The 12,632-nt window shown below is 37.1% G+C and overlaps 1 protein-coding gene across 1 annotated transcript in view; it reads right to left on the bottom strand.

The window, feature by feature from the left end:
• The window catches only part of nphp4 (nephrocystin 4), a 56,324-nt gene that overhangs the window by 16,047 nt on the left and 27,645 nt on the right, over positions 1-12,632 (bottom strand). Inside the window, 5 exon segments of the mRNA XM_031906517.1 lie at positions 1,319-1,375; positions 1,378-1,474; positions 6,142-6,208; positions 7,775-7,971; positions 11,645-11,853. Of these exon segments, the coding sequence (XP_031762377.1) occupies positions 1,319-1,375; positions 1,378-1,474; positions 6,142-6,208; positions 7,775-7,971; positions 11,645-11,853 (627 nt within the window).

Raw genomic sequence — 12,632 nt, 5'->3', positions numbered from 1 at the left:
CTACTGTGTCTTCTGACAGCACAATGACTATCATTAGAATCAAACTCAGTATGTGCACCTTTAACTATAAGCTGAGTATGCTCATAATTATGGCCAGTTACTAAGAATCTTTGGGGAATAAGTGGCTGGCATTATGTTAGATCTACATGCATGGAAAAATGCTAACAGAATAACCTCCACAATCATAAAATCAGAACTGAAAGATTGGTATTTGTGACAAACTACAAAAATTATATATTTCATAACTATTTGATAATATGCATAACAAAAGTTAGTGGCAAATTGCAGGGCAGGGCTGAAATGAGCCGGTCTAGTTCCCTGCCACCTGATGGGCACACAGTCAAGGAAACCACCACTCCCATTAACAGCACTGTATTGTTAAACTTTCATCATGAAATTCTGTTAATGGGTCAGTATACCCCTTTTAACATGAAATCAATAAATAGAACTTCACAAAATCACAAAAAATCTATGGATTAGCCAAAACAGGGCAAATAGTGGAAACTGAAGCTCCTTCATGTTTGAGTCTTTCAAAGCAAATAATAATACAGTGCACAGATAACCCCCTGATAATGGACTTCTGCTTAACTTTCAGTCAAAGCAGTCACAACAAATGATGATGGGGAGGGGATGTTTATGCAGAGTTCAGTATCTCTTGTTAAACTAAGTGAGCTAATTAATTAATTATAGCAAATGTGAAAGCAAAATAATGTTCTGAAATAACTAAGTAATTGAATAACTTGAAATAAGTTATTAACTGAAAAGTTATTAATTGAAATAACTACAAAATATTCATTTTTTAAAAAAAATTAAACGAATAGGCAGAATGTATTTTCAGTTTTACTTCTATTTATTGTGCACTTGCTGATCATGGGTTAATATACAGTAGGTGTAAACTGCACCTTTACTACACTCGCATCTTTGCCTTTATCTCTGCATATTTAACAGGACGTCTCACTGATCAGCAGAAAAAAAAGTTAATTATTTGATCTAAAGCACTAAAATGTTCACTGGCCCAGCATTTAAACACACGTAGCGTTCTTTAAAAAAAAAAAAAAAAAAAAAAAAAAGAGAATCTAACTACAGACTAAACTATAATGGAGTGGAAATGTCTCAAAATCTGTGGCTCTCCCACTGTGCGACTATATTGCAATAAAATATTAATAAAGCCAGAAACCTGGGGAAAATAACAAACATGAATCCGCTCTGGGATTGTTCTGAGGTGATGTTTACCTACTAATAGAAATGTTCCTTTGCTTTTTGAAAGATCCTACTATTAAGCTGCCGACTGCTTTGTATTTGTTTAAATCTCCTGTACCTGGAAGTGTGTACCACGGAGGCAAACGAATGGACTTTTTCAGAAATGTCAGTTCTGGTGATAAAATCGAAATGTCTGATCAACAACATGTGGCTGAGGTTCAATGCTCACTTGGAGAATAGCAATGACTTTTCCATCTGATGTCTTGAAAGAAACCTGTTTATTGAGGACATAATTGGCAGCATTATGTGAAAGCAATATAAAAGGGAGGCAAAAAGGCAAGCAGGGATAAGTACTGGTTTATTGGTCTCTCTAACCAATTAGAGCCTTTGTGTTTGATCATATTTTGTTTAAAGAAGAGAATAGGCTGTTAGATGTTCATACACAGAACACTTTACACAAGTCTGGAAACTTACAGTTTGATACTCATATAAAAAGGTCAGTCAGATAGAAATGTCTTTTCTGTCACCAGCAGGTCAATTCAAATTATGGAGGAAAAAAAAAAAAGGGATGCACCTGAAAGTGTGCTGAAAAATAGCAAATCTGCTTTTAGAGGCCAAGTAAATGGAAGTGGTCATACTGCTCTGCAGAGCTAAGGATTTGTATTATGAATAATACCTTGGACAAAAAAAACAATCTAGAGCTTTATTCTATGTTTTTTCCATGTTTTCTCCATAGATTAGAAGTTACCCCTTAAACTGCTGCTCAGCTCCTTAACTTCATGATTTGTGGTTAAAGTTCAAAATAAAGTTTGAAAGTTTGGATATTTATGAAGACCCCTGTCACTAGAGCATAGATGGGAGCACAATTACACTTATTAGTGCTCATTCAATAAGCTCTTGCACCTGGGGCCTAGCTGAAATTTGCACCTTGTGCCCAATTAAATTTGGAATAAGCTGCTGACTGAAGCACTGGGAGGTCCTGACCTTATTGCCACTCACTTACCTGCCCCCCATGTGCCTCTCCCAACCTGCCCCATGATAAACACAGCAATGCCAAAAGCAAGCAGTTCTGTATTGATCAAGCATTGCAGACCTGTGACTGTGCGCAGCTTGCGCTTGTTTTTTGCACCCTGCTCCACCCTTCTAATGTCTGGCAATACATATTAACTTGGGATTTCCCCTATAAATAGATTTACTTTGATTTACTTTGAGTATCTGGAAAAGGTCAAATCGTTATCGAGAAGTCGTCCCTATGGGGCAAGGCAGAACTAAAGAAAAACATGCTCTATGTGCATTATTTGCAGAACTGATTAGAAAAGAAAGGCAGCTTTGAGAAAGTACTTTATATTGGCACATCAAATCACATGACTATGTGCAGGCAATATGAATCCCAGTCAAAAGCATGGTATTTGTGTGAGAAGAGCATTTGCCATAGAAGTATCAGGAACAGAAATATAATAATGTGCAGTTATTGTATGTATTCATTTCTGCATCAGTGCACCACCTGCAGAGATCCTATTGATTTCTTTTAATGAGCAGTTATGGTGCCTGATTTAAGAGTTACCTGAATATATATGCAGCATTTGCAGCAGTCCCAGGACTACTCAGGAAAAAATGCTGAAAGCTGGAAACGCAATGCCTAATTGCCATGCTGTGACAAATGATAGGTCTAACTTCGGCTTCATTTACCATTAGTGGGCAAATTAGCACTAGGAAAGCAGGATTATATTGTCACTTGTTATAATGTAAACTGATTTTGCAACTGTAAAATACTGATATTTTAGTGTGGTTATCATCTTACTAAATATAACAAATTTTGCAAAAAACATTTTAAAGTAGAAGCAAGGTCACAATCGCTGTAGGAGTGGGAAAAGTTAGCCCCCCCCCGTGATTCACTTACCTGCCTGTGCTCCTATTAGCAGAAAACTGCCCTGGCCCAGGCTTCTTTGCAGTGAGCACCGCAGAGCGATCCAGTGACTGGTAGCAGGGCGTAGGGAGGCAGGGGCATGACAGCGACGGAGGGGTTGCAAGCCACTCCCAGCTAGTTTGGGATTGGTGGGTTTGAATGGCTGTGAGCAGGGGATATAAAAGGTGGGTCTGTGCTTTCCCGCTTTCTGTTCCATTTTAGGCAGTACAGGAGAACAGGTGAGTTGGTTTTATATTTGGCTGGCGGGGTGGTTGAGTCTGGGAACCAATGGTGGCATGGTTATTGGTGGTTGGCACGCCTGGCACCTCAGGGGTCAGGAGGTGTGTCAGGAAGTGAGTTTGTTGAGGAGTAGGTGGTCCCGGGCTAGGATGGCAGCTGGCAGCGCTAGTGGCGTTGCGCAGTTATTGGATTGTTGCGGTTGTTTGTTATACAAACGTTTAAGTTATCATATGTTTATGATATTATATTTTCATATTATATTTGATATGTTTATATATGTTTACGTTATGCTATTTGTTTATGGTATGTTTTAAATTAAACTCCAGTTGTTAATAAATGTTCTGCGGCCCTTTTCATCCAAATCTGGTGTCCGTGTATTTCTTCTGGGATTGGGGGGATAGAAGGGAAGGTGTTAGTTTGGCAAGGGGTGGAGCAAGTCCCAGCGATGCGTCTGTCATGTTCTTCTTTCTTCAGAATCCCAGGCCAGCCGTGTAAGGCCAGAAAGTTCAGCTTTTCACTCAACTGTACTTGCGCACACATGTGAAGAAAGGAGATGCAGGAAGAGTTTTGCTCTTTGGTGCTTACTGGAAGAACCCCAGGCAGGTGATCTGCTAACAGGAGTACCGACCCAAGGTATCAGTTAAGTGAATACAGCAATTGTCACATTTCTTCCCCTTTGAGAAGAACATCTAAAAACTTTTTTACCTCAATCTGTCAGGAACACATGAAGTTTGACTTGTACTGTTATAACTGCGAATGTTTCCGTAACGATTCCGCATCAGGTCCCTACAGCACATCAAAATGAGGAACAAAAGCAACATTCCATCAATAATGATTTATCCATTTTACAAAGCAGTACTAGTTCCTATATAAAATTCTTCATGAGCACAAAATTGTTACTGTTCAGTGGAATACATCTTATTACTTTTAATAAGAGACTGCTACATTCAAACACACACCTTCAAAGAATCTCTGCTATTCTTCTACAGGGAAAGACCTTGAAAGAATCAAGAGTAAACACAATGGATTGCTGGTTTACTTAAAAAGGAAAATAAATATTCTGTTTATAAGGATTTCAGTTCAGCAAAGTATAGCAAAGTCTTCTTCATTGTCATTGAATTTATTCTGCTTATATTTTTTTCAGTAGTAGTTTTCTTTCGCCCCTCTGTCAAACAGGTTATTGTGCCTTCTACTGTATTAATGAAGGTATAAGGGGTACATATGAAATTGTACTCTATGTTCCAGCAAAAATCCACACCCTGCAATCAGGCACAAAGCTTTAAGTCTGACACTGTAGGTGTAAAAATTTGCACCAGTTAGTAAAATACTTGCCCATTGGTGCAAAGTGTGCCTACAAAGGAAGAGCAATAAGTGGCTTGGACATGGACACCTGCCTAAACATACATCTTTTGCATGTGTTTAATGTGTCATAATATTGAGTCCCTATAGACAAGATACTCAAATGAGGCTCTTATCAGCCTTACCTAGTCACATATTAAGTTCTAAGCCCCCTTAAACCTGAGCACACTGTTCCTTGGAGTTTATGCACAATGGTAGGTGAAAATAAAAAACTGGCATAGAGTGCTTGCATTAGTGGATATAAGTAGGTGCAAGTGCAATGTGTATGGCATTTAAATGGCAACAACTCTATTTTTTGTTCATAGAGCAGCACCAACTTTATAAATAGGAACTATAATCTCACACCAAATTTGCCAATGCCATTATCTTTTAACCCTTACACTGCCAGCCGATTTGGTCAAAATGGAACTTTTATTGCCAGTTTTGGAACATTTTGCACTCTTTCACTTTAGGGACCTTTGCTCGGGGGGACTTTTAGTTTACCCAGGAAAACAATATATCATTTTTTTCAGGACAACCTAAGCTTTCAAAATTGTGTAATTCCAATTCTGTAACAAGATATAGGCTGCTAAATGTCTTTGAAATTTAAAAAAATCATATTTTCCATAATATAAACACATATACCCAGGCCCAGATTTGTGGCAAGGCGACAAAGGCCTGGGCCTAGGGTGGCACAAATTTGGGGGTTTGCAGTTTTATGTGGGGTAAAAGCTGCAGAAATGTAGGGTGACCCCTGAAAACCATATATTTTAGAAATTCCACATTCAGACAATTCCAAAATGGCTGAATATTTCTTTCTACCCCAAATTACCAAATGGCAAAGCTTTCCTAAAATCAGCGGTTTTGACAGCATTTCTGAAAATCACCTAATTATGATGCAAATCGCCTCATTTATCTTGCAGTTTTTTACATACAAAGGCAAATCACCCCAAATATGAACACCAGAGGTCTATTGAACTGCTTGATGCCCAATATGCATAGATATACTAAAGTATGGGATAAATACGGACCCCAAATAAAATGCAGAAAGATCCAGAAAACCTTTATTTCCTATATATCTGCAAAGCTTTCCTAAAGTTAGTGGTTTTTATGACTTTTCTGAAAATCACCTAAATTGTTGCAATTTGCTGCATTTATCTTACAAAATTTCTTACATACAATGACACATCACCCTAAATATGAATGCCAGAGGTCTGCTGAGCAGTTTGATGCCCAATGAGCACAGATTTACCAAACCATGTGGTATGTACAGAGGCACCCAAATGAAATGCATATGAATTTTCTCTGCCAACTCAGATGCTTTATCTGCAAGCACATATGGCATACATTCTTGGGGAGAGGCCTCTGCAGATATATATATCTGTACGCTGTACAGCATACATGCTTGTCAGTTAAAGGGCTAATATGTAAATAGACCAATTAAATCTACACATTACCATGCTATTTAGCACAAATCCCAAAATGCATGAGAAATAGAACATTTTGAAATTGCTAGTTATTGATCTAAAAAAGGGTAGTTTCGAAAAACTTTTGGTTAAAACAACTGCAGCTTTGGGTACAATTGCTGTACATCCCCTGCTACTCCTTTTCAAATCTGATACATTTCTGTGACATTACTATCTATAGAGGCATGTTTTGGTTGCATAAAAACCCAGGTCTACTGACAAACAGAACCTCCTGTAACTGCCAGTCCACATAGGGGCTATCAAACTACAAATTACAGCCCATATTTACAGCCCACACTCAGGAACTTTTTTATACTTGTCTTTCTCCCAAACTCTTTTAACATTTGAATGTGGATCATGGGTAAAAAGGTTGGAACCTCTAACCCAGATGTTCCCCTTTCCAAAGAGGTGTTATTGTACTTGGTAAGCTCTTTAAAATGTTTCTCTACCATTAGACATACAAAGGCACAAACACAATGTGAGTTTATAGGTGTTTGTCTGCATTACAAAAACAGCTATCATTTACAAAGAGTTGTTGTGTGTTTTACAAAGACATCAGTGTAGTACAGCTTTTATAACAAGGCTGATCACTACATGTTAATGGCCCATGGACTGAAAGGGAAGCAAACATGTTACCTAGAAAGCTATCAAGCTGAAGTGCCAAAGGCTCACAAAAAAGCCAGACACCATCAACTTAATTAAGAAACATCTTTCTATTCTTTTAATATTCCCTTTTAACTTTCCTACTTTCCTCTGCTCCCCATTCTTTTTCCTTTTCTCACCCCTCTTCAGTCATTTACTCTTCAATTCAGCATTATTACTATAATGAACAAGTATTTATAAAGTGCTAACATTTCACATGGCGGTGTGCAATAAATGGGTGTATGCACTGAATATACAGGTTACATACAAAAAAACAACGGATACCCTGCCAAAAATTGCTAAAAACCTTAAAGAAATCACAACAATTAGTCTTTCCCATTTAGCCCTTTTCTTTTTACCTGCATATTTTTACTGCATATTTTTAACTCCCTGCCATTGTCCATATTATCCCCCAGTTTCCCAGACTTCATCTGTACCTATTTAAATAATTTCCATTCTAACAATTTAGTGTTATGTCATAACATGACCTTCTATCTTAATCCAACCAACCCAGCCCTTTGTTTAATGACTCCAGATACAATCTGGAATCATCTACTTTGGCACATACCCATAAATTCACTGTCAAAAATCTCCCCTTCTATTCCACAATCCTCTAGATTCACATTCCAATCATCTAAAATAAAAATCATTATTAATTCCTGTTTGCATTTGTCCACTGAGTTGTTTTACCGGTCTCTTACTATATTAGGCTATGGAAAAGCCAGTGAATTAAGATTTTTATTCTTATTCATGTGAACAAATATAGTCAGTGAAGTACATATCAGAGCAAATAAGCACCGCCAGTGATTTTGCCCTCATCTTTTTGCTTTGTCTCTTTTCATTAACCCCTTTGAAAAGCCCTTGGGAAAGGACACTTGCCAAACACATTTATTAAATGGTATTATATAATTGTAATCTATAAAAGTCATAAAGGTCCATAATAGCATTACCTCAGATCAGCGCAATCAATCTCTATAGACACAGTGTATTGGCTATTTTGTAAGGATTTTTTAGTTCAAATTCAAAGAACTCTGCAGTGCCCAGTGTAGCATAGACAGTGTAATTTGAGGTAATGGCCTGATTCAGCATACTAGAGATACACTCTGGTTTGGTGCGTTCTCTGTATGCTTCAATGATCTGCAAATCTCTCGTGTGCTGAGTACGCTCCTCATGTTGAGCCTAGAAACAAAATGAGAAGAGAAACAGCTCAATATCTGTGTTATATAAAGATTCACAGTCCCATTTGGTTTGTAGGGAAAAAAGTCACAAATACTTAGCTTTAGTTAAACTGACTTTCGTCTAAAAGCATTTTGGCTGCAGCAAAAGAAAAACAAGCTTCTAATTGCAGATGCTGAACATCAGTAGGTCAGACAGATATACAGTATTACTAACATGGCAGTATCATATAGAAACACACAAAATGCACTGTTACTGCAGACTTTTTTATTCCAGACATGTCTATCTACCAAACATGTCAACCTAATGAACATGTCTATCTACCGAAAATAAATAAAATCTGGTAGTAAAAGTAGACCCAGTATTTAGTTGGACGCTGCTTAGGGGAGCACTGGAGTAAATTTATTGTGTTCTCCTTACAGAGAACCCTGCCTGATTCTTTAGATTATACCCTCCGAAAGGTAATATATTGCACTGCTTTCCAATTAAGAGGAAAGAAAGAAAATAGGGAGTAGATACAAGTTTTTTTGTCCCTGTTTAAAAAATAACTTTGCCTCTGGGTTACATTCATAGGTAAAACTGATCCTTAAAAAACAATTCTGTTAAACTTGTTACAGGTAGTGGTCAAATTATTTCTTCAATCACATGAATGAAGGCTGCATTAATTGTATTAAAATAAGTATATTTAGTGCCTCTTTTCACATCAGAAGAGATTTGTGTAGGCCTGAAATGTGTATACATATTCAAAGGTACGGTAAGGTATTATGCACTTCTAATTAGATGTGGGTGACTTCCTTATACTAAGGGGGAGATTTACTAATCCACAAACGGTCCGAAGGCGTCCAAATGCGTTTTTTCATAATGACTGGTGTTTTTGCAATTTTTTCGCCGCTGTCGCGACTTTTTCGTATATTTTCTGTGACTTTTTCGTTGCTGTCGCGAAAAAATCGGATTGGTTTTTCCGCCGTTTATTATCGCTCATTACAAAAAAATCGCGATGGCGGCGAAATAGTCGCGCAAAATATGATAAAGTCAAGACGGCGCTGAAAAAGTTGCAACATTTTCGTTTACAATACGATTTTTTCCTTTTCGGGATTCGGATTCGTGGATTAGTAAATCTGCCCCTAAGTATAGAAGTTTAAATTATTCCTTTGCTTTTCCATCTCAATCACTTTGCTGTATTTTTCTGTTTAAAACTAAAGTGATAAAGTATGAGTTTCTAAAACAGTAAGATTCTCACACTCTGAAAACACCCAAACTTTCTTGGGCTGTATATATATATATATATGTAAGAAGAAAGAGGACCAGCACTCCTTTATCAAGGTTTAAGCCTCCCCAAAAGGGGGAGCTATAGTTATTTTGGACACAGCTTACTACATATCTGAGATTGAATCCCAATTGGCAGACAGGGAAGTGTATCAACCTATGAAAGACAACCCTTTACCATCCAACCAGAAAAGGATTGGTAACCTTCTGGATGAATTGGTAAAAAAGGTGTTATTACTGAAGGTTTGAAGAAATATCTTATAGCACAGGATCCTAAAGCTCCTAACTTGTATACCTTGCCAACAATTCACAAAGACCTGTTTTGCCCCCCCCGGTTACCCAATGTTTCTTCAATTGGGTCTGTCTTTAACCCAATAGCTATTGTTTTATATAGGATTTTGGGTCCATTTAGCCAGGAAATCCATTCCAACATAAGGGATACTAAACATTTCTTTGATAAACGTAATCCATTGAGGTAGGAGATTGAAGGGGATGTACTGCTGGACACTTTTGATGTGGCTAGTGTTTACACCTCCATACCACATTATGAGGGCATTCAAGCAAGTGCATGGTTGCTTAAAGAAGGGGCAAATTATAATGAGCTATTATTATATTATCTTCCAGTGTAAATACTTGTCAGGGTCAGTTCTACCTACAGCTATGAGGAACTGTGAATGGGGTCTAAAGTCACTTAGTCATATGCTTATGCCTTCATGGCTAATTTTTGGATATGTTAGTGTATAAGAACTTATCTGGTGGGATTGACTCATCTGTATATACTAAACCTAGGGAACGAAACCAGAGATAACTTTATCTATTCCCATTAGTCAGTTAGCAAGAATTAATTGTAAACGATATACAGGAGAAACAGAGACAACTGGGATAGACCCACACACACACATAGGCCAACATTTTTATTGAACATGTTAAGTGGATCCAACCTAGTGATGGGAAGGCTTCAGAAGTTGCATTTAGTTATTGGTGAGTTGCTGGAAACAAGAACATTTAAGTTATGCATGTTTTTACCAAGAATCTAAATAAATCTAGCTCTAACAAAACACTTCTTTATAAACATTTAAACATTTGGGGTTTTTCCAAAGGATAAATATAAATATAGATAAATATATCTCTGCCTAATGCATTAAAATAGTATTTTCAGATTTGGCTGATAGATAAAATGGAATAATTAGCTGTTTTCTATATCTGTAAATGTAGCCAACTAGAATATAGTACAGCTGGCAGGAATATAATGATGCAGTTAAAAGATTTATCAGAAGGAAATGGATTCTGTAGCATTTAGCCAATTTCTAACAAATGTCCCACTTTTTAGTGTTATACCTTGACTTTACAGTAAATGTGAGCCATGAGTGGAATCGTACATTTCCAAAATAAGGTTCTGGTATTTTTCTTGCATTCAATATATCCAACAATAAATATGTCAATGCACGTGGAAAATCAACAGACAGGGCAACAGTGCATTATATTTTTATTACTTTAAAGCTCTTTCATTTTTTGGTGTTACTGTTCCTTTAAGATTGCCAGATGGTTATTTTTTATGTTGTAGGATTCTTGTTCACAGTACAAAAGTACAATAGTTATATTCTTATTTAAAACACTGCAGATAGCAGCATGCCTGAACTAGTTTTACCATTCTCTCAGTTTTTTTCTGCTGGTTCTTAAGCCTCTTCTCCACCTGACACAGAACTTGGACCACCTCAGAGGAAACCACTGTTACCATCATTACAGGCTTTTGAGCCCTTACATCTAGCAGAGAGCTTGAGAAAGGATGAAAATAATAAATTGTTTGCAACTTCTCCTCTCCAGATAATATTTATATATTCTGTGTAAGGTACCATTACTGCCATAACTGTAGGTGACCAACCTACTTGCCTGCTGCCCAGTTAATAATCATTGAGAAATTATAAAGTTACCTTTAATATTTCCATTGGACAGGTTCCAAGCTTTTAAATCAAAACCCCTTGAAGGCCTAACCTTTAATTATAAAGGTTACTGATGTACTGAAAATATGGTTGCATCAGGCATTTTATTTACAGGTGCGGGAGCTGTTATCCGGAATGCTCAGGTTTTCCTGATAAGAGATCTTTCCATTATTTGGATCACTATAACTCAAGTCTACTACAAAAGTATTTCAATTAAATTAATGCATGAATTAAGTTAAATAAATCCAATAGGATTGTTTTACATCCAATAAGGATTAATTATATCTTAGTTGGGCTCAAGTACAAGGTACTGTTTTATTATTACAGAGAAATATTTTTTAAAAATTAGAATTATTTAATTAAAACAGAGTCTATGGGAGACAACCTTCATGTAATTTGGAACTTTCTTGAAAACCGGTTTCTGGATAACGGATCCCATACCTGTATATAAAAATATAACATTTTCTTACCAGAATAAGAGATTTTCTTAGATAAGCATTCTCTTGTGACTCCTGCTGTCTCACTGCCATCATCCTCTCTTTTTTCCGTCTTTCTATTGTGTTCGTCTCACTGTTTGTTTGCTGATATGCTATGCCAACCTCTTTCATCCGACTGCATAACATGGCTGCCAGTTCACTATCCAAGTCAGCCAACTTCTGAGCCTGGCAAACATTGTGTTATCCTGAGAATACAATTTCAAACTTAACACACTATGCTGGTAAAAAACCCAAAGACCCATTTGAAAATAGGCTGCCTCCATGGAAACTGGTTCTACCATCATGCTTAGTAATGATGCGAGACTTTGAGGGAGGAAGAATCTCATGTCTTTTTAACTTTCTCAGCAGGATGTCCTGCAAAAAAATAGAAAATGTCACCTGTCTAGCATTTGAAATTAAAAGTAATACTGACACTTTTACATAAAATATACCCTTATTACCCCAAGAACTTCTTGTATATTTAAAATTGGGTAAGAAAGAGTTGAAGATTTCACAGAATCAGAATGCTCCAGAATAGAGCCTTGAGTTTCCATCCGTGTGTTACTGGCGTTATCCTACATCTGCTCATCTCCTGGTTTTGACACTGGTTTAGTTCACAGAGTTGTTATTGCCTGACTCCTGCCCTGAACTCACGCTTGTCTGTGGGCTTGAGCCTGTTATTGTAATTTTGGTTCCGAACCAAAGTAGCCAACCAGCAGCCAGATCAGCAGGGAACAGGGGGCCAGGCTTAGGTAACTGTTTCAAGCCTTATTATAACTTTAGAAATCATGAAATGGCTGCATATTTTAAATGGATGTACATTGCAAAATTGCTTGAAATTATATTTACTTTTCAAAAAAGCTTAGGTTGTGTTTGTGTAGAGTTCCTTCTATCATGGACATTTGCTTTGCTCTGAGTCATTATTAAGCTCCTGACTTGTATCCACAAAGTTACACATCACATACTTGCGGCAATTTCACGC

Source organism: Xenopus tropicalis, chromosome 7 (assembly GCF_000004195.4).
Source record: "Xenopus tropicalis strain Nigerian chromosome 7, UCB_Xtro_10.0, whole genome shotgun sequence".
Classification (NCBI taxonomy): domain Eukaryota; kingdom Metazoa; phylum Chordata; class Amphibia; order Anura; family Pipidae; genus Xenopus; species Xenopus tropicalis.
Note: the sequence above shows the minus strand (reverse complement) of the source record. Positions and strands in the feature narration are given on the sequence as shown.